General features: G+C 32.0%; 2 protein-coding genes across 2 annotated transcripts; both read left to right on the top strand.

The window, feature by feature from the left end:
• Positions 1-4,398: 4,398 nt before the first annotated feature.
• Positions 4,399-8,020, top strand: LOC125195563 (protein FAR1-RELATED SEQUENCE 5-like). The gene is made up of 4 exons (XM_089065187.1): positions 4,399-4,588; positions 5,304-6,033; positions 6,500-6,932; positions 7,022-8,020. Exons 1-4 carry the CDS (start codon positions 4,399-4,401, stop codon positions 8,018-8,020), a joined length of 2,352 nt encoding a protein of 783 aa, XP_088921313.1.
• A 12,221-nt stretch (positions 8,021-20,241) lies between these two features.
• Positions 20,242-22,675, top strand: LOC125197305 (protein FAR1-RELATED SEQUENCE 5-like). The gene is made up of 2 exons (XM_048096036.2): positions 20,242-20,642; positions 21,271-22,675. Exons 1-2 carry the CDS (start codon positions 20,242-20,244, stop codon positions 22,673-22,675), a joined length of 1,806 nt encoding a protein of 601 aa, XP_047951993.2.
• Positions 22,676-23,039: the final 364 nt, after the last annotated feature.

Here is a 23,039-nt window from a genome sequence, read left to right as displayed (position 1 = left end):
TGTGACAGAGGGAGTATATTATTAATTACTATTATGAATTATTATAAAATATAGTTATAATTATGATAATTTTAATTATAGTTATTTATTATAGTGAAATTAAGTATGATTTATAATTTCAAATTATTTTTAAAATATTGTAATTAATAATAATAATAATAATAACAATAACAATAATAATAATAATAATAATAACAATAATAATAATAAAACTATACTCCCTCCATTCCATAGTAATGAAGGCATTTCTTTTCGGTACGAAGATTAAGAAAAATTGTGTTAGGTAAATTAAGTAAAAAGAGAATAAAGTGGAAAATGAAAAAGGTAGAGAGATGAAGAGAGAAAATAGTAAGAGAGTAAAATAGGTGTGGAAAAATGTGTTGACTTTTACTAAAAAAGGAAATGACTCTATTACTATGGAATGTACCAAAATGACAAAATGACTCTATTACTATGGAACAAGGGGAGTACTATATTGCTTAAATATGTAAGAATCCTAAAACTGGGAAAAAGAATACCTAAGAAAAGTTAGGATTCAGAATCCTGGAAAGTTGTACTAACTTTCCTTGTTCTCGGATTCTGATTACTTTTTCAGTTTGATTAAAAACCGAAACAAACACAAGAATTTAAAATTTTAAGGAATCAGATTACTTTCCCAAACAGAATCCTGACAACCAAACATGGCCTCAATGCTTTGAAGGTTGTATATTTTTGTACTGCTACTAAACTTATCACGTATTCATATCTACTATAAATATTTTACTATATATTTTCGATGAATTTTCTAAATATAATTTGACCTCAATATGATCACTTAATTTTATGACATGCAAGAAGAGTTCATTCTTCAACTTTTATAATTGATTTTTTTTTAAATAATTTTAAAATGTGGATGCTCGTAAAAATTAATGTCACAAATAGACACTAATGATACTTAAATATTGATATATAATTTTATCACTCCCCCGTCCCATGAAAATAAGGACGCTTTTCTTTTTCGTTAGTCCCATAAAAATATCTCATTTTCATTAGTTCTCCTAAACTCATTATCCATATACGTTAATTTATTTACAACTTATACTACTATGACACATCATTAAACACTCATATTAATATAGGTCCCACTATCCTTTCATTATTTTAACTATCTTTCTCCTCATCTCTTTTACTTTATCAATTACTCTCCTAGGGTTGGGTAAATATACCGCAATACCGCACTTACCGAACTGAAATTATACCAAAAAAATACTGAATTTGCGATATACCGCAATTTGCGGTAAGGTATGATACCTTACCAATAGACTACGGTATGGTAAAGGAATAAAATTTCGTATACCGCGAAATACCGCACATTCGGTATATACCGAAAATGAGGTATCATACCGTTATTAATTTATACCTAACATACAGTATATATCAAAAAATAAGGTATTACCTTATATGTATTTATATGTTTCAAATATATTAATATAAAGATTACTTAAAAATTAATAATAATTTAAAACTTCCTTGTGAGGGTGTGAGAAGAAGATGAAAGAAAAGAAGACTATGTTGGTTATTATCGAAACTGTTTTGGATTTGATGGTTGATGTTTTATTAATTTGAATGTTATGACCAAGATTTGTTTGCCATGGACTTTTAGGTCTTGTACTTTATTTAAATAGTTGAACCGTTAATTTTAATATTTTGGGTATGAAACATGTTTCTTGCGAAATGAACACATGTATATGGTATGTTGTACCTTATTTGATATACCGTAAAAATGTGGTATACCATAAACATGCAGTATATCGCATTTACCGCAAAAATGCGGTATACCGTAGTAACAATATGGTAACGGTATTAGAAATATACCATGCCGAATATTAGGTATACCGAAGTGAGGTATACTGAAACATGTGGCAAGGTATAGGTATGAGATTTTCGCATACCGCATTTTGAGGTAAGGTATGAGGTATGGTATGATCAATGCGGTATACCTTACCTTTCCACCCATACTCTCTTCGTCCGCAAATAGGAGTCTCGTTTTTCCATTTTAGTCCATCCGCCAATAGGAATCCCGGTTCACTTTACCATAAATGGTAATAGGGTCTCACCTTCCACTAACTTATTTCACGCACATTTCATTTAAAACTAATATATATATATATATATATATATATATATATATATATATATATATATATATATATATATATATATATATATATATAGGGGTGCACTAGGGTGCCACCATAGTTAAAATAACATCATACCACCAATATAGTCCGTTAGATCTCATCTATGGACGCCTAGGATTAAGTTTCGTGAAAAAACACGGGTTTGCAGTCTACTGTATTAGATATTGCAGTCGTGGTAAACTGCAATATTGTTGTGGTAAGACTGCAATATTCAATGAACAACACTGCAAGCAATCTGGTAACGTAAAATTAGAAATTTCCTATTTTACCCCTCCGTGTTTTTACACGTGGCAGCATGACAAACACACGATTTTCAGATCCAATGGCCTAAAATGGTGGTATGGTGTTACAATAAAGAGGGTTGTCATCTTAGTACATCCCTATATATATATATATATATATATATATATGTTTGTGTTAAAATGACAACCCCTCTTAAAGTGACACCGTGACACCACTTATACAGCAATATTATAAACGCTACAACAGCAATATTACAAACACTACACAACAATCTATAGTGTGTCAGATATTGTTGGATAGTGTGTCGGATATTGGGTATGTCGTACCTTATTTGAAACATTGCTGGATAAAGACCAACAAATTGCTGGCCGTCTTTTTCAGATTTTTAAAAAAAAAATTTTGCCACGTGGCAACCTATTATTCGTCCACATGTACAAATGATTGGCTAGGAATGGTGGTATGTTGTTATTTTAAGGGTTGGTGGCACCCTAAAATATATATATATATATATATATATATATATATAGGGGTATGTTAGGGTCATAACAGCATCTCAGTGTAAAACACAGCACAAATCACAACCCTTGGATCCTTAGATTGGATGGCTGTGATAAGCTACATTATTATACTAAAAATGTACATTATTCGCCGAGGTACATTATTAGAATGGAAATGTACATTATTAGACTAAAATGTTACATTATTATCATATGTACATTATTAGGCTAAAAATCTACATTATTAGATGACACGTGGCATTAATCTGACCGTTAGATCACACGATCCAATGGACTGCAAGTGTTTTAAGTTTTACTCATACTTAGCGTTTTGATATGAATACATCCCTATAAACGCTACAACAGCAATATTACAAACACTACACAACAATCTATAGTGTGTCAGATATTGCTGGATAGTGTGTCGGATATTGGGTATGTCGTACCTTATTTGAAACATTGCTGGATAAAGACCAACAAATTGCTGGCCGTCTTTTTCAGATTTTTTAAAAAAATTTTTTGCCACGTGGCAACCTATTATTCGTCCACATGTACAAATGATTGGCTAGGAATGGTGGTATGTTGTTATTTTAAGGGTTGGTGGCACCCTAAAATATATATATATATATATATATAGGGGTATGTTAGGGTCATAACAGCATCTCAGTGTAAAACACAGCACAAATCACAACCCTTGGATCCTTAGATTGGATGGCTGTGATAAGCTACATTATTATACTAAAAATGTACATTATTCGCCGAGGTACATTATTAGAATGGAAATGTACATTATTAGACTAAAATGTTACATTATTATCATATGTACATTATTAGGCTAAAAATCTACATTATTAGATGACACGTGGCATTAATCTGACCGTTAGATCACACGATCCAATGGACTGCAAGTGTTTTAAGTTTTACTCATACTTAGCGTTTTGATATGAATACATCCCTATATATATATATATATATATATATATATATAGAGAGTTGTGATCAATGTCGAACCATTCTTAAGGGCCGAACTAGAGACTAAATTAGGGCCTTCCATTTTCTTAATCTTGTGGCTAGGATTAATTTACAATTTATTTTTAATTTTATTCAATTAAAACATGCTCAGGGGTATTTTAGGAAATTACAAATTACTATCCAAATATGCAAAACTTGCTGATCACGTTCTCCTTCACATCGTCGACGAATCAATTCTCGTTCTCCTTCACATCGTCGACGAATCAATTCTCGTTCTCCTTCAATTCTCGTTCAATCGCAATTCGTCATTCTCCTTCAATTCTCGTTCAATTCACGATCTGCGGTCCACGATCTTCAATTCGTCGATCGCGTTCAATTCTTCAATCAAGTTCTTCTACAATCTTCTTCAATCTGCCTTCCACGAACGATCGCGTTCTACTTTAAATTACAAACTGCCTTTGATTCACCATCGTGTTTTGCTCCAATTTGGCAATATTCTGACTCTCATGGAGAATATCGACCGATTCGGATCTACATCAACAAATTCTGAGGTTGAAGACGGATTAGGATCTACTTCAACTGGATCTACTTCAACTGGATCGATTATGGATGATCTTACTAATCTAGGAGGATCTCTTTTTGACACGGATTCTGATTCAGATTTAGAGCCAGAATTAGATAATACCACAGTTGAAGGTTCGTAACTTTTTTCAATCGAGAAATGTGTTATTTTCGATGTTTTTCATGTCTGTAGTGTAGACATATTAATAATGAAGTAAATGGTCGGAAATATGAGCTAAAAACTGAACTTCTGTTCTTGTTGAATATTAAATGCTTATATTATTGTAGTGTATATGCGATTTGTACTCATAATGAAGTAAAGTTTTGTTATCCTGAAGTAATAACAAGTAAAACTGAACTTCTGTTCTTATTGAATATTAAATTCTGATATTATTGTAGTGTATATGCGATTTGTACTCTTCATGAAGTAAAATTAAGTTATTCTGAAGTAATATCCATTAAAACTGAACTTCTATTCTTATTGAATATTAAATTCTGATATTATTGTAGTGTATATGCGATTTGTACTCATAATGAAGTAAAGTTTTGTTATCCTGAAGTAATAACAAGTAAAACTGAACTTCTGTTCTTATTGAATATTAAATTCCTATATTAATAATGAAGTAAATTACTGTTAAAATGAATTAATAAAATATTATAATGAAGTAACATCTTTAACTGATGTGTTGTTTGCACATTAAAGTATGCCATTAATTCGACTAAATTGTTGTTATAATGAAGTAATAAAACAGCTAAATGAACTAAACTGTTGTTATAATGAACTAAATTTGTAGGCATAAATTGTTTGTTTTAGTTTTCCACTGACAGTAGTTTGCATGTTTTATATCAGTGTCATACCTACCTGACTGTCCATCCCAACTAAAGCCCTATGTAGGACAGATTTTTCCTAAACTTGATGATGCTACCGAGTTCTATAATAAGTATGCACGGTATGTTGGGTTTGACACTCGTAAACATGGATCAAAGAAGGAGGGGGATCTTGTCACATGGTTATATGTTGTGTGTAGTAGAGAAGGTGAGAAGAAAAATAAAATGCAAGGGCAGTCAAAACGAAGACGATCTTCTAGGAAGTGTTTTTGCAAGTCTAAAATTGGGATTAAGTTTTCTAAGGGAATTGGTTATGTTGTCAAACAGTTTGAAGAAAAACATAATCATGATATGGTTGAGGGACGCCATAGGCGATTCATGAGGCTGAATCGCAACATTGATCTAATGCATCACAAATTTATATTAGATTGTGCAAGTGCAAACATAGGTCCTACGTTGACTTTTAAGTTGCTGAATGAGGTTCTTGGTGGGCTGGATTATGTTGGGTGTACGGTTGTAGAAGTTCGAAACTATAGGCGCGACTTGAGAGCATTTACTCGTGGGGCAGATGCACAGATGATACTTAATGAAATGAGCCGAAAGAAGGAGAATTGTCCGGCATTCACTTATGATTTTGAGGTGAACTCCAAAGATAGGCTCACTCGTCTTTTCTGGTGTGATCCCATTGCTAAGAAGAATTTCCATCTCTACGGTGATATAGTATCGTTTGACACAACCTATTCAACTAATAGGTATGAAGTATGTTGTTTATAGTAAAATGATTATTGATGTGATCAACTTGCATATGCATGAAACATTTACTTTAGGTACTAGTAACTGTCAATAATGAATTAATAGTCTACTGGAATGAAGTGAATGCATAATTATTTAGAATTCTTAGTTGAATGTAGTAAAACTCCGATAAGATGAAGTATTTACCAAACAAAATGAACTAACTTATAATGCTGTTTATAGTAAAATGATTATTGATGTGATCAACTTGCATATGCATGAAATATTGACTTTAGGTACTAGTAACTGTCAATAATGAATTAATAATCTACTGGAATGAAGTGAGTGCATAATTATTTAGAATTCTTAGTTGAATGTAGTAAAACTAGGACAAGATGAAGTATTTAATTAACAGAATGAACTAACTTATAATTCATGTACTGCATAACATTTACTGAATCTTTTTGATGAATTGATTTAATGCAGGTACTGCATGATATTTGCACCGTTCACAGGAAAAGACAACCATGGAAGACCTGTAACATTTGGTGCAGGCTTATTATCTAAGGAAAATGCCGATTCTTTCTCATGGTTGTTTGAACGTTTTGTCAAATGCATGGGTTCTGCACCAAAATTGATTATTACTGATCAGGATTTGGGAATGAAGGTTGCTGTGGAAAGAGTCCTTGTTGATACAAGACATCGATGGTGCATGTGGCACATCATGTTTAAAGTTGTGGAAAAGTTACCAAAGAGTCAACTTGGTAATGAAGATTTGAAAAAGGAGTTAAATAGTTGTGTTTGGTCTGAGTTGATAGAGCCTGAAGAATTTGAAGAATCCTGGAATAATGTAATGGAAAAATATGGGCTTAAGGACAATGAGTGGTTTACCTCTATGTTTGACTCACGAAAATATTGGGTACGTAGCCTCCTTTGGAAACACATTTTCTGTCTGCTGAAGTATATTAGCCAATAAATGAAGTATTTTTATTACTTGATGAACTACAGGTTCCTGCATATTTTAGGGATTTTCCAATGAGTTCACTGATAAAGATCACATCTATATCTGAATCTCAGAATATATTCTTCAAGAGGTACTCCAAGTCTCGATCTAATCTTGTTGAATTTCTTATGTATTACAACAATGCATTGGATGGTCAAAGGAGCAACAATAATAGGCTTGAATACTTGGATTTTAACACAATTCAAACTTTGAAAACAAATTCGGCTCTTGAGAAGCATGCATCAACAATTTATAGTGACAGTGGTTTCAAACTAATTCAGAGTGAGATTGAGGAAGCAGTCGATAATGTCACCATGGTGACAGTGTCAACTGTTGGTGAGAATGAGATTTATGTGTTGAATGATAAGTTCTCAAAGAACTGGACAGTTTCATACTCAATTTCTTGTGGTTCATATGCATGTGGTTGTAAGATGTTTGAGACGCTTGGGCTCGTTTGCAGTCACATATTTTGGATCTTGAGAAACAAAAAATTGAAGTTAGTCCCTGATGAGTTGCATGTAGGACGCTGGTTGAAGTCTAAATTTGTCAAGCCTGTGCATTTTGGTTTTGATGATAATATTGAGTCATTTATTGCTGTGGATGAGACGAAGCAGGAATACAGTGATATGCATGCAGATTTTTATGATATTGCACGGCTTATAGAGGGAGATGGTGATAAAATTCGTGCATTTAGACATATTATGGCTGAAGGGAAAAAAGAAGTACTTGGTGAGGGAAATGTATTGTCTATAAGTGCAAAGAGACAAATGATTGAGAATTTTTATGGCTCAGAAGTCCCTACTGAAATAGAAGTTCATCCACCTGATGTTGTCAGCACCAAGGGTTCTGGTCGACGTCTTTCACGACTTGAGAAAGAAATAAGAGAGTTGTCGAAGCCTGGAAGGAAATGTGGCAAATGTGGCGAGATTGGTCAGCATGATTCAAGGAATTGTGACAAGATACAAGAGTTGAAGAAGAAGAAAAAGAGGAAACAACAATGTTGATGCTTGTTGTTCTTTTCTCTAACAGTAGTTCTGTTTTGTCGTTTATTACTTCAGTGGTATATGTTTTGTTCTTCATTTTTTAAGTTCAGTACTTCAGACCCGTAGTTTCTTATTTCATTTAAAATTTGAATTTGAATTAGTTTAAACTTTTTATGAAAACAGATCATTAGCTTATTGATTGATATGAGTTTATTATATCATTAAATAGAATATTTAGTTCATTTATATGAGTAAATAACACAGCTGTTAGTAGTATTATATAAAAAACAGTTCATACAGTATGACAGTTACTTCATCATACTTAATATTACCTCAAACAGAGTTAATAAAATGCAAGGTAAAAAATAGTTCATTCAGTACGACATTTACTTCATTATATAGAAATATTACTTCAAACAGAGTTAATAAAATGTAAGGTAAAACTTGTTCATTCATTACGACAATTACTTCATAATACTGAAATATTACTTCAAATAGAGTTAATAAAAGGCAAGGTAACACTGAACTTTGATCACAGCAGTTAAATTTAAACCATAAACCCATACAACGCAGTAAATAGATACTTCATAATAAAAGCCTGATACTTCATTATTATAGATTTTCACTTCATTATTATAATTTATTACTTCATTGTACAAATTAACTACCCAATGAACTATATCTATTATCCAATGCAACATTTAAATCTAATATAGAACAACATTAATAAGCAAAGTACTTTATTTTGAATTGCTCAAAACAGATCTATGTATATATCAAAACTTAATCTGCTAAAATCTTCATTTTTTCTTTAAATATGCTGCAATCATTTTCTCAACATCTATTACATGGCTATTGTTTTCCTCCTTATAGTATGTTTCGGTAACTTGTTTGTTCTTGAAGCTTGTATGGCTGTTATTTGCTAACATCAATGCAGAGCAATACTTGGCCCTCAAGCTTTGGAGAACACCTGAACTTGATTTTTTTAAACCACAGTTCCAACAACCTTCGCGCTCACCCTTGTATGTTTCCATGTGGCGCATTAGAAATACTCCACAGTCTTCAACATTTTCAGAAGTTCTCCATGGCATTTTGAATCTCTGTATTTTAGCATTGGATATTGTCTTGCACTGTTTGTGAAGACCAATGTTGGTGAGGAATTGACAAAAATATGATCTCTGCATGTATAATAAAATATATGTTATTTTTAGTTGTGTATCATATGTAAGTGTAATAAAATTAAATCATATGTGAAGAATACAAACCAGCGTCTCTGGAATGTCACTATAATTGGTTGTGAGATCATTGTCGTCGCCATTTTCAGAGTTATCTAGTACAGCAATTCCATTTCTTTTGAAGCAAAAGCAAATACCATAATAATGCTCATTCGCACATATGGGGAAAAAGACCTATGTAATGAAGTAAAAGATTACTCGAATGAAGTTAAAAACTGGGAGAATGAAGTATTGTTAAATATCTGAAGAATATGAAACAACACAGCAGCTGAATACAAAACAGTAAATAGATAGTTCATATTTAGAGTCTATTACTTCACTTTTAAGTTTTATTACTTCATTTTGGCAATTAACTACTTCATAGGTTTATACAGTATAGCTTTAACTTCATTTTTTCAAATTACTACTTTATAAAAAATTAAGATACTTCAGAATGATGCTTGTACCGTGTCCACATGTTCCCATTTGAAATACGGTATTTCCTTCACCTCTCTGTCCAAGTTGCTGCAGAAGTTTGCAATGATTTTGCTGACATCCATGTTTTGAGGCTTTGTAACAATCGTATACAACTGTATAATAACATAGTTAGGATTTTCACAACAATTAATATTATTTAATTTAAATAATTTTTACTTACACAAGGATAAGTGGTGAAAAATAGTCGTCTTGATGAGTACAGTGATTGGAATTCTTCCATATTGTTGAGGTAGGAAGCCCATGCATCTATAACGCCAACCACAATTAATTTCCTAGGTATCAAGGAACACATTTCCATCTTTGTAACTTTTACAACGTCATCGTCATAAACAAGTTCAAGTCTGCATATTTTTTAATATATGTTAGAATTTCACATACTAGTAAAAATAATGCGATACAATGTTAGAAAGCAATTTAGAAATCATACTCTTCTGTTTTATGTGTTGTAAGAATCCAGTAATATGATTCTTTTTCATCTTTACTGAGCTTGTTTGTAATCTTAACTGCTCGTTCATTGAATGGAGATCTCAACGCATGAGACACAGTTTTCTCATTTCTAGTACGTACATCTATATGTTCCTTCAAAGTTTTGATCTATTGTTTGCAATAAATAAATCAATTATTATAGCTTCATCATATAAAGAACAAACTTCAAATTATCTATGACTTTGCACAAGCTTACCTTGTTGGCGTTGTAAACAATGAGCTCAGTTGACACTGGCTTACCAACCAAACAACTTTCCATGAAATCATCATCCATGTCTATATCCTTATAAGCATTCAACACTGACTGAATTTCCGCATCCACATTAATATTCTACATAATGAACTAAATTGTAAATATAATGAAGTACAAAGTATGCACTGCTGTTTGAGTATGACAATCATAAACATATATCAATAAAAGCAAAGGATCATTTCAATGCTTTTATGTTGTGTGTAGTAGGGGAATAAATATTTTTAATTATGTAAATTAGATTTGTACCTTGGTTCCATCATCTTTATGAAATCTCGCATTGGATCTATGCTCATCAACACACGGTGTATTCAAATTCTGGTAGTGGTTCAGAAAATGATCCATTTCAGAGACAAGATACTTCATTATTTAAGATGTATACTTCTCAAATTGTTATTTTACCTTCTCCGTTAAATTAACTCTTAAGTTTTTCATATGTCCAGCATCAACACTGAACGTTGATTGCTGTGTAACATCTACCATTTGTATACTAAGATCCTGGAAGTAGAATTACATAACAAAATACTTCATTAAATAAGATAGTTAATTAATAATGAACTGGATCTTCTACATAATGAACCAAATTATAAATATAATGAAGTAAAAAGTATTCGATGCTTGTTAGGTTTGACATTTGTTGTGTGTAGTTGGGTGATAAAGATTTTTAATCATGTAATTTAGATTTATATAAAAAACAGTTCATACAGTATGACAGTTACTTCATCATACTGAAATATTACTTCAAACAGAGTTATTAAAATGCAAGGTAAAAAATAGTTCATTCAGTACGACAGTTACTTCATTATATTGAAATATTACTTCAAACAGAGTTAATAAAAGGTAAGGTAGTAAATAGTTCATTCAGTACGACATTTACTTCATAATACTGAAATATTACTTCAAATAGAGAAAATAAAAGGCAAGGTAACACTGAACTTTGATGGCTGTGTAATATCTGCCATTTGTATACTAAGATTATGGAAGTAGAATAACATAACAAAATACTTATTTAAATAAGATAGTTAATTCATAATGAACTGGATTACTATGCAATCTTCTATATGCAATCTTCATTAAATAACATAACATCTTCTACGTAATGTATATGCAATCTCATATATGCAATCTATATGCAAATCTCACATTTGATCCATGTTGAACAACACATAATGTATTCAAATCCTGGTATTGATTTAGAAAATTATTTATTCCAAAGATAAACTATTTCATTATTTGAGATGTATGCTTCTGAAAATTCAGATTTTACCTTCTCCATTATATTAGCTTTTAAGTTATCCATAAGGCATGCATCAACACTGAAGTTTGATGGCGATGTAAGATCTGGCATTTGTACATTAAGATCCTGCCAGTAGTATTATATAAAAAATAGTTCATTCAGTATGACATTTACTTCATTATATCGAAATATTACTTCAAACAGAGTTAATAAAGGACAAGGTAAAAAATAGTTCATTCAGTACGATAATTACTTCATTATACAGAAATATTACTTCAAACAGACTTAATAAAAAGCAAGGTAAAATTTTACCTTATTCACATCATCTACGGGCATGAATTGTACAGCATCGAAGATATAGTTCCCAGTATATATGTCCCTTGACGGTGTATTATCAACCTGTCAATTATAAACAACAATACAAACAAAACCCAATGAACAATTGTTCTCCATTGCCTAAATAGAACATGTTAGTTACAAAAACCATTTCATATTTTACATCAAAGTAAGTTTAGTTCATCCCCAAATACAAAACAAAATAAGTCAGTTAGTTACATCCCATTTTTCAACCAAGAAGCCATTCATCCACTTACGTTCCTTCCTCCAACCTCAAATCCTAAATCAAACGAAGGACCTTCAGTTTCCCATCTTTTTCTTAGCTCTGCCACCTTCATTACTTTCTCAACTGCAGCGATAAATTCTGGATCATCAACGTCGTCATCTTGCATTGCTTGAGACATTGCTTGAGACATGTTTTGGATTTCAATGCCGTCTTCTTCTTGTCCCATCTGTTGCACGCCCATCATTTTCAATGAGCAATTGGCTGCAACTTTAGAGCAGACATCTTTCTTGACATCTTCTGCATCTTCTTCTATATTCTTCATAAGTTCACTTAGTGCATCAGCTGCAATTCCCATAACTTTGAAAAAGTGCTTTCTACGTTTTGCAGCAGCAGAGATATCACTTCCTTTTATGCAAGATAAGCTGGCAATGTCATGCTTTCCACCCAATTCAAACAGATTGCTTCTTTGAGGATTGAAAATACCCTCCTTAATGCCTCTTCCAAATGGCCCAGGCTCAAGCTCCATTTTCTGTCTTTTGTTTAGCAGTTTGCTTGTCCAGCCCTTGATTGTTGGGAATGTTCTTGTGACGAGCCGTGATTGAAGAACAATCCTATCAACATAACATGGCTACAAAATGAAACTTAGCATTAGTTCATCACTTCTAAATAATACTTCATATTTAAAACAGATTAATTCAAGACAATATATTTTAGTTACTTACCACCAGAAATGAAACTGGCCCAGTGAATGGTTTGCTCTTGTCTTTAGCCCAAACCTTGTGGGCATGAAGGAGAGAATCAATCACATAACCGCACCAATTATAATCTTTGACATTATCAATGTCATCGATTACCTCTTCAATCTGTGTTGTCAAGTATCCGTCTCCAGAGGGGTTAATCAAGATTGTGTCGAATAAAATCAAGAAAATCTTCCTGAACATTTCCCCACCTTCAACATCACTTAACATTTTTTCCATAAACATATCAGGACCCATATTTTTTCTTGCTCGGTTACAAGATTCAGCAATCTCTTTGATGAATTTGTCCAACTTTTGATGTCCATTCCTTTCAAATTTCAAATGACCATTTGGTAAACCAAGCGTGGCATGGACATCATCATCGCCGATATGTAGTATTCCTCGTCTGAACTTTACTCCGCATGTATCTATATCAAAATTATCTAGTATCTCATATGCAAGCTTTGCTGGAATAAAGGTCAAATTGAAATGAAGAAGACTCCCGAAACCCATATCTTCTACTGCCTTTTGTTGTTCCTCATTCAGAGATTTTATTGCTTCAACAAACTTTGTCGGACCTCTTTTAAGACACAGAACTCTGTCAGAAACTCCTGTGCCCTTCTTTGAAGCAACTTTATCAACATTCTTTGACGCTTTCTTTACTATCTTTCTGTTTACATCTTCCCCAGTAGGTGAAGTATGTTCTTGCTCAGTTCCTCTTATCCTCTTCATACCTAACATATGTTTATAATTAATAATGATAATGATATAAAATGTTTAAAAGTTAACATCATATTTGACACTAAATTGCATTACTGAATGAAGTAATAGCACGACTAAATGAAGTAATAAACTAATGTAATGAAGCAATCGCATGACTTAATGAAGTAAGTTAACATTATATTTCAATAAAATGTGATATTTACTTCATTACTGACTGTCATTTGATTCATTATTTATTAAATATAGTTCATTACTACCGCTTAAGGTTTAACACTAAAATTTGTTGTATCATTAAGCTAATTCAACTAATTCAATAACATGTCAAAATACTTCATAACATACTTAAGTTAGTTCATATTTATTGAATATAGTTCATTACTATCCATTAATGATGTCAAAAGAGATGCCAATAATGCACATTTTTAAATGCCCTTTCTGCACTACAATATAATCAATGTCGAGTAAAGAAATTCCAGATACAAGGAAGTGAAACACACACAAGGGTAGTACCTCTGTTTTGAGCTTCTTCTACAGGCTGCTTGTCATGTCTTTTCTTTGTTCTCAATTCATCATTAACTTCATTAAAACATGTCAGTTTATCTATGTTAGTCACCTATATTATTATTTTTTATTGAATAATTAAAACTTGTTTACATATGCTGCAAACCTGATGCTTGATTTGTTTTATCTAGATTTTGAGTAGCAGGCTGCTTTGAAGAGCTATTACCACCAGAAAATTTCTTCATACTCAACATTTCTGTAAAAAAAAAAGAGCACTATAGTACTTCAATATGGTATTACACAATTCTATTATAGGAATTTAAATAAAACATCAAATGAGATATTAAATATGAAACAAAAATCCAACATTAATTTGATATACCTCTGTTTTTATCTCCTTCGCGATCTGCTGGATACTTGTCATGTTTTTTCTTTGTACGCAATTCATCATTGACTTCAGATTCTTCATTAGCATGCTGTTTTGAAGTATTATCACCAACAGCTACATTTTTCATTTTCAACATTTCTGGAAAAAAAAAGAGAGGACTATTTTAGTCAATGGATAAAATGACATGTTGTATTAAATCAAAATATAATGTGAGTTTATGAATTAAACCTTGTAGTTTTTCTGTTGGTGTAATACTCTTTTCTAGAGCTTTCATTTTCTTGTCATCTGCATATAGCACAGTTTGTATGAATGAAGTAATAAAGTGTATGAATGAAGTAAAATGGAACATAAATGAAGTAATAAAGTGTATGAATGAAGTAATTGCCTAAGTAGTTTGAGAGGATTTGCAAAGAAATACTCGCATTCTTCTTCTTTTGTAAGGAACTTTCACCTATACACAATATTACAGAATAAATATACATATCATCAACAATTACAGATAGTTCTCAATGAACACTATGTTACTTCATTAAATACACAATTAACTTCATTATATAGCTTAGATTTCACTTTTTACTTTCTGGCACAGAATTATTTCTAAGCCTTTTACATGATAACTTCATTTAGTAGATAGATTACTTCATTATATCAATTTATTACTTCACCTTACCAATTGACTACTTCAACTAATAGAACATATAGGTCATTTAAATGTGCAAACAACAAAGTAGCTGAGTTTAATCCTAATACCCTAAACCCATTCAACACAGTAAATAGATAATTCATATTTAATGTCTATCACTTCATTACAAGCAAGTTTTACCTCCTATATAATGAATACATAATCTATGTTAACATATCTTCCCAATTACAGATAGTTCACAAAGAATACTATGTTATTCATTAAATACACAATTAACTTCATTATATAACTTAGATTCAAGCAATTCACTTCAAACCCCCAACTGGTTCATGATCAAGAACAATGATAAGCAACAAAATCAAATAACAACAAGCTCAATCTCAGTTACAACCAATTCTTATTTCAAAAACATCAAACAATGCAGCAGTTAATTTTTATTCTAAAATCCTAAACTCATTCAAAGAAGATTTACCTACAACAGTTAAGTTTAATCCTACATTCTCTGATGAAACTTCATGTTCGAATACTAATGAACAGATCCTCTATCAACAAGCATCCAACAGATCATGTGTTACCTCATTGTTATAATTTATTTTTCATTTTACCGATTTAATTCTAGGTTTTACCTTCTGGATCTGTAATTTTTTTCGCAGCAACTTCATCCGGCTTCCGACTTGACTTTTTGATTGTCTCTGATTTTGCCGGCTGCTTGCGTCTATATTTCAATGCTATTTTGACGAAAATAAGAATCTAGGTTAGGAATTAGATGAATTAAATTAAGTGTAAAAATTTTCAAAGCTTCAAAGTGTATTACCTTCATCGGAAATGTGGCGTCCCGAAGTTTCGGTAGAAGTTTTCCGAGTATCGACCATTTTGCAACTTAATCTACCGATTAAATGTTGAACTTATTGCCGGTAGCAGTTTTCGGTGAAGTTTTCCGAGTATATTGCCGGCGATGAAATCGTATATTGCCGGCGATGATCGATGATCGATGGAAGATGAAGATGAACTATCTTCTGAGAGAAGTTTTGAGAGGAGAGAAAAAATCGCGGCGAAAAACGCGAGAGGGGAAATGTAGTAAATTTTTGAAATTTTACCCTAATTATGAAATTACAAAAATGCCCCCCGAGTTGTAGTAAATATAGGGTAGTGATAAAATACACACTTATATATTGTACAAACTCAAAACTTCTCAACACAGCTTCAACACAGTTTCAATACAATATTAACACATTGTAAAATTTCAATATTTTAATGTCAACACAGTATCAACACAATATCAACACATCATCAATCATTGACTACCGTTGAAATTCTGTTGACATTTTCCTGTTGATGCTTTTTGTGATCTGTTGACATTTTTCAATGGTCCAGATCATAGTTTTGAGTTTGTACAGTATTTAGAGTTTTCATTTGATCACATCCCTATAGGGGTGCGTTAAAATGACAACACTCTTAAAATGACACTGTGACACCACGCTAGACTGCAATATTATATGCTAGACTGCAATAGTATAAACGCTAGACTGCAATCTATAGATTGCAGTCTAGCGTATTGGATATTGCAGTCGGGAAAAATTGCAGTCTAGTGTATTGGATATTGCAGTCCGTGAAAATTTATCCTTGAGCAATTTTTATGATTGCCACATGGCAGCTTATTATTCGTCCACATGTACAAATGATTGGCTAGGAATGGTGGTATGGTGTTACTTTAAGAGATGTTGTCATTTTAACACAATCCCATCCCTATATATATATATATATAGGATTGTGATCAATTGAGATTTTTTATGCTAATTGAGAAATGAGATCCAATATCAGCCATTCATTTTTATTAAATGAGTGGTCTAGATTTTTCCACATGGAAAATATCTTTAGATTAATTAATTATGAAAGGGCAGAATGGTAATATCATGGTAAATTTTATTCAATAAATATTTTTTTTTAATTTTAATTTTAATTTTAATTTTTTATTAATTTTTTATTATTATTTTTTTAATTTTTTTAATTTTTTTTAATTATTTTTTCTTTTTTTTTAAAAAAAATTTTAAAATTTTTATTTTTCAACTACGTATACAATTCATGTCAACTACACACATATAATGTCAACTATGTGTACAATCCATGTCAACCACACACACATATAATGTCAACTACACACATATAATGTCAACTATGTGTACAATCCATGTCAACTACATATACAATTCATGTTAACTACACAATATAATGTCAACTACATGTACAATTCATGTCAAATAGTATTTATTGAATAAAGTTGTTGACATTTGATGTGTAATTGACATGAATTGTACATATAGTTAAAAAAAATAAAAAAATAATAATAATAAAAAAAACGATTTTTTTAAAAAAAAAAAATTAAAAAAATTTGAAAAAAAATTATAAAAAATTTTTAAAAAAATTAAAAAATAAATAAAATTAATAAAATTACAACTATGCCCCTCTGTTGACATAAATTCCATGCTGTTGACATTTCACAAATATTCTGGATGAGTGGCCCATATTGCATCTCATTTCTCAATTTAGCTAAATAATCTCAACCTAACAAGACCCTATATATATATATATATAAATATATAAATATATATATATATAGGGGTGCACTAGGGTGCCACCATAGATAGGATAACACCATACCACCAATATAGTCCGTTAGATCTCATCTATGGACGCCTAGGACTAAGTTTCGTGAAAAAACACGGGTTTGCAGTCTACTATATTAGATATTGCAGTCTACTGTATTAGATATTGCAGTCGTGGTAAACTGCAATATTGTTGTGGTAAGACTGCAATATTCAATTAATAGCACTGCAATCTGGTAACGTAAAATTAGAAATTGCCTATTTTACCCCTCCATGTTTTTACACGTGGCAGCATGACAAGCACACGATTTTCAGATCCAATAGCCTAAAATGGTGGTATGGTGTTACAATAAAGAGGGTTGTCATCTTAGTACATCTATATATATATATATATATATAGGGATGTATTCAAATCCTTTTCATATCTTTTGTCCTTTTTCCTTCTTAATCCTAGCCTCACAATTTTGTCATCTGACGGTTAGATTAATGCCACGTGTCATTTAATAATGCACATTTTCATTCTAATAATGCACAACGGCTAATAATGCAACATTATAGACTAATAATGCACATTTTCATTCTAATAATGCACAACGGCTAATAATGAAACATTATAGACTAATAATGCATTGATCACAACCTTCCAATTCAAGGATCCAAGGGCTGAGATTAAGAAGGAAATATGACACTTAGGGTGCAAAAGAGCCTAACGCACCCCTAGGAATGATCAAGGTCTAGCTAATTTTAAGTATATAACTAGAGAATAAATCTCAGCCATACATCTTGTTACTCCAAATTAATCCTATGGTTTAAACAAACTTTCAGATTTTTATGAAAAAATACTTGTCCAAGGGAATTTTGGGAATTTAATATCTCAACATGAATTAATGAATAACATAGCCGATTAATCGTGAATCCAATCTTCCCAAATCATGCGCAAATCTGAACCAAATTTAGCTTAGGATTTCTTCCAAAAATATGAGATTCCCAATTGAATTCATTCACGATTTCTGAACCAAATTTATGCGCGATTTCTCAAATCTGAACCAAATCCAGCTTTCCGATCCAATTCGTTCACGATTGATCAGCTGCGTTTTATTCATCGCGAATTCGTCCAGGATTGATTAGCGTGATTTGATTCTGATTGAATTCATTCTTCTGTTATCAGCGTGATCGTTTAGGATCGACCAGCATGACAAACCGAAGGTATCAAATTCGCTCACGATTGATCAACACAATTTGATTCATTCTTCACATTCATTCCTTCATCGTGACATCTGGATTCCTTTATCACATGGATCCAATTCTGATACATTCATCGGAAGATTATTTAAATTCTGATTCATCTTCATCGGGAGAGGAAGGAGAAACTGAATCTAAAGATAATTATCAATTATTATTATCAATTTAGTGTTGTTGCTCAGCATTATTAGATGTGTATGATGTGAAAAACGTTAGAATGAACTATATGTGACGAACAGTGAAGTAAATATGCTCAATGTGCGTTGTAGTGTAGAAATATGTTTTTTAGTGAGTAAATATGTACTGTCGTGAATTAAATATACTTTATAGTGAAGTAAATATTGTTTGTACTGAAGTATATTATGCATTTAGTTAACTGTTTTCATTTTTGTGATGTATATTATGCATTAGAATGAAGTAAAACATAATTACAGTGAAGTATTCCAGTGCTAGAGTGAAATATTTGTGATTCATGGTTAGAGTGAAGTAAAACATGATTAAAGTGAAGTATTACATGGTTAGAGTGAAGTGTCTGTGATTCATGCTTTAAGTGTTCTATTTTTTCAATATAGTGAAGTAAAACATGATTAAAGTGAAGTATTCGAGTGTTAGAGTGAAGTGTTTGTGATCCATGCTTTTAGTGCTCTGTTTTATCATTTCAGTGAAGTATATTATGCATTAAGTGAACTATTTTATGCTCACTGTTGTTAGAGTGAAGTTTTTGTGATTCATGCTTAAAGTGCTCTATTTTTTCGTTTTAGTGAAGTAAAACATGATTAAAATGAAGTATTTTGTGCTTACAGTGAAGTATATTTTTTTAACAGTGGTTTACGTACCAAAATGCCCTGATGATTTGAAACCAAAAATTGGACAAAGTTTCATGACCCTTGATCGTGCATTGGATTTCTACAACAATTATGCTCGATATGTTGGGTTTGACACCCGTAAGAAGGGATCGAAAAAGGAAAAAGATGTCATTACTTGGATTTATGTGGTGTGTAGCCGAGAAGGTACAAAGCAAAGAAAAAATGAACAACATGAGGTGAAACGCAAGCGTTCTTCTATTAAGTGCTTTTGTAATGCTAAAGTGTCTTGGAAGTTTTTTTTATGGGTATTGGTTATGTTTTACAAAGTTTTGTTGAAGAACATAATCACGAGATGGTTGAGGAACGCCATAAGCATTTTATGAAGTTGAACCGCAATTTGGATTTAGTCCATCAGAAATTCATACTTGATTGCGCTAACGCAAATATCGGTCCAACATTAAGTTTTAGCTTACTCAAGGAAGTTCTTGGTGGATTAGATTATGTAGGGTGTACTGTTCTAGAAGTGCGCAACTACAGACGCGACCTTAGAGCATACGTGGAAGGAGCTGATGCACAAATGCTATTAAATGAGATGCGCAGGAAGAAGGAACTTTGTGCAGCATTTACCTATGAATTTGAGGTCAACTCAAAGGATAGACTGACACGTTTGTTTTGGTGTGATCCAACTGCCAAGAGAAATTATCATTTTTATGGTGATATTGTTTCTTTTGATACGACATACTCAACAAATAGGTACATGCACACTAATTATATTCATATGCCTCATAGTTTACTGTCTTTCACTTCAATGTAGTATATTGAGCGTATAATGATATATATTGTTCATATAGTGAACTAGTATATGATTATAGCGTATTGTTTATTTCTGCATGCTTATATATAGTGTATTGTTTTTCAATTCAGTGAAGTATATTGAGCATTTAGTGAACTACAATAAGCTTACAATGAAGTATATTGAGCATGGCTCATATTGTAATGTTTTTATTCATTTTAGTGAAGTATATTGAGCATTTAGTGAAATAAAATATGCTTACAGTAAAGTGTATTGAGTATGCTTATATTGCTCTGTTTTTTCGTTTCAGTGAAGTAAAATGTGTTTAGAATGAAGTATTCCTTGATTAGAGTGAAGTGTTTGTGATCAATGCTTATGTGCACTATTTTATCATTTCAGTGAAGTAAAATATGCTTAGACTGAAGTATTATAGAGTTAGAGTGAAGTGTTTGTGATCCATGCTTAAAGTGCTTTGTTTTTGCATTTCAGTGAAGTAAAACATGTTTATAATGAAGTATTTCATGCTTAAAGTGAAGTGTTTGTGATTAAAGTATATTCTGTATGTCTTATAGTGATTTTAACATGTAGGTACTGCATGATATTTGCTCCTTTTACGGGCAAGGATAATCATGATCGCCCTGTGACATTTGCTGCTGGCCTTTTGTCCAAGGAAAATGCGGACTCCTTTTCATGGTTATTTAAACAATTTGTGAAATGTATGGGTGTGGCTCCCAAGCTAATCGTAACCGACCAAGACTTAGGAATGAAAGTTGCTATTGCAAAGGTTCTTCTTAATACAAGACACAGGTGGTGCATGTGGCATATAATGAATAAAGTTGCTGACAAATTGCCAAAGAACATGCTTGGTAGTGAAGAACTAAAGAAGGAATTGAATGCATGTGTTTGGTCGGAGTTGATAGAGCCTGATGCATTTGAAGAATCTTGGCATGCTATAATGGAAAGATATGGGCTGGCCAATAATGACTGGTTTTCATCAATGTTTGCATCTAGAAAGTTTTGGGTTCCAGCCTTTTTCCGTGATTTTCCGATGAGCTCGTTGATAAAGACAACATCTTTGTCCGAATCACAGAATAACTTCTTTAAAAGGTACGCAAAGTGTCGGGCTAACCTTATGCTATTTTATATGAACTATAACCATGCTTTGGAGGCTCAAAGAAGTAATAGCGCAAAGCTTGAATACTATGATTCAACAAAATTGGAAATCGAGAAACATGCATCAACGATATATAGTGGTAGTGCTTTTAATGCAATTCAAGAGGAGATAGTTTATGCATGTTTCTCTTTGTCTTCTGCAACTCTAGGAGTGTCTACCAATAGAGAGAATGAAGTATATAACATAAATGACAATGATTCAAACTCATGGACAGTGACTTACTCCATTGGTGATGACACCTATTTGTGTGGATGTAAAAAGTTTGAGAGACTTGGTCTATTGTGCAGCCATATATTTTGTGTGTTGAAATATAAATTTGTTAAGTTGATACCTGAGAAGTTGCGTGGATGGAGATGGTTGAAGTCACAGTTTGTGAAGCCAATACACAGAGGTTTTTGTGATGATCATGAAATATTCTCTGCTGTAGACGAGAAGAAGATTGCATTTAAAAACATGTATGCATTATTCTTTGAAATAGCACAAAGTATTGAAGGGAACATTGACCAAATCAATGCATTTACTGCAATTATTGAAGAAGGTAAGAAGCAACTTCTTGGAAAAGGTGTTGTTCTGTCTTCAATAGAGAAGAGAGCATTGATTGAAAACTTCTATGGCTCACAAGTTCCAAACTTTATTGAAGTTCATCCTCCTAATGTTGTCAGTACAAAGGGAAGTGGAAGTAGGAAGAAATCAAAGAAGGAGGCAACAATCAAGTTAGCAAAGAAACCAGGCCGAAAGTGTGGAAACTGTCATGTGATTGGACACCATGATTCGAGGAACTGCAAAAAGGTGAATGAGAAGACAAAACAGAGGCAGTGAGGATTTGGAAAGAAATAGTTCACTTTGGTTTTAGGAGGAGAAGAACAAGAAAAAGAGGAGAAACCAATTTTGAAGCTGGTGGTTTTGTTCTGTTCCAATAGTTCTATTCCAAAATTTATTACTTCATTCGGATATTTCTGTTCTTCATTCCTTTAGTTTTGTACTTCAGTCTTATAGTTTCTTCATTTACATATTGAATTTGAATTTGTTTAAACTTTTTGCAAGCTTTAGAATAGACTGAAGTTTTTTTATAATGGCTTATTTGTTCTTTATTATGGCGTTTATCTTAATCTTACTTTGATATAGTTTCCATTTGTCAATCACTTATCAATAATCAATAGATCTCAGAAATGAACTAAATATG

This window comes from Salvia hispanica, chromosome 2, assembly GCF_029641045.1.
Source record: "Salvia hispanica isolate PSC_SH4W2 chromosome 2, Shi_PSC_v1, whole genome shotgun sequence".
Classification (NCBI taxonomy): Eukaryota; Viridiplantae; Streptophyta; class Magnoliopsida; order Lamiales; family Lamiaceae; genus Salvia; species Salvia hispanica.
This window is presented reverse-complemented; position numbering and strand designations above follow the sequence as displayed.

Coding starts and splice junctions, on each gene's coding strand:
- LOC125195563 (XM_089065187.1), top strand. CDS start 4,399: ATGGAGAATATCGACCGATTCGGATCTACATCAACAAATTCTGAGGTT. Junction 4,589..5,303: donor AGATAATACCACAGTTGAAG/GTTCGTAACTTT, acceptor GTTTTATATCAG/TGTCATACCTACCTGACTGT. Junction 6,933..7,021: donor TTGACTCACGAAAATATTGG/GTACGTAGCCTC, acceptor GATGAACTACAG/GTTCCTGCATATTTTAGGGA.
- LOC125197305 (XM_048096036.2), top strand. CDS start 20,242: ATGGTTGAGGAACGCCATAAGCATTTTATGAAGTTGAACCGCAATTTG. Junction 20,643..21,270: donor ACGACATACTCAACAAATAG/GTACATGCACAC, acceptor TTTAACATGTAG/GTACTGCATGATATTTGCTC.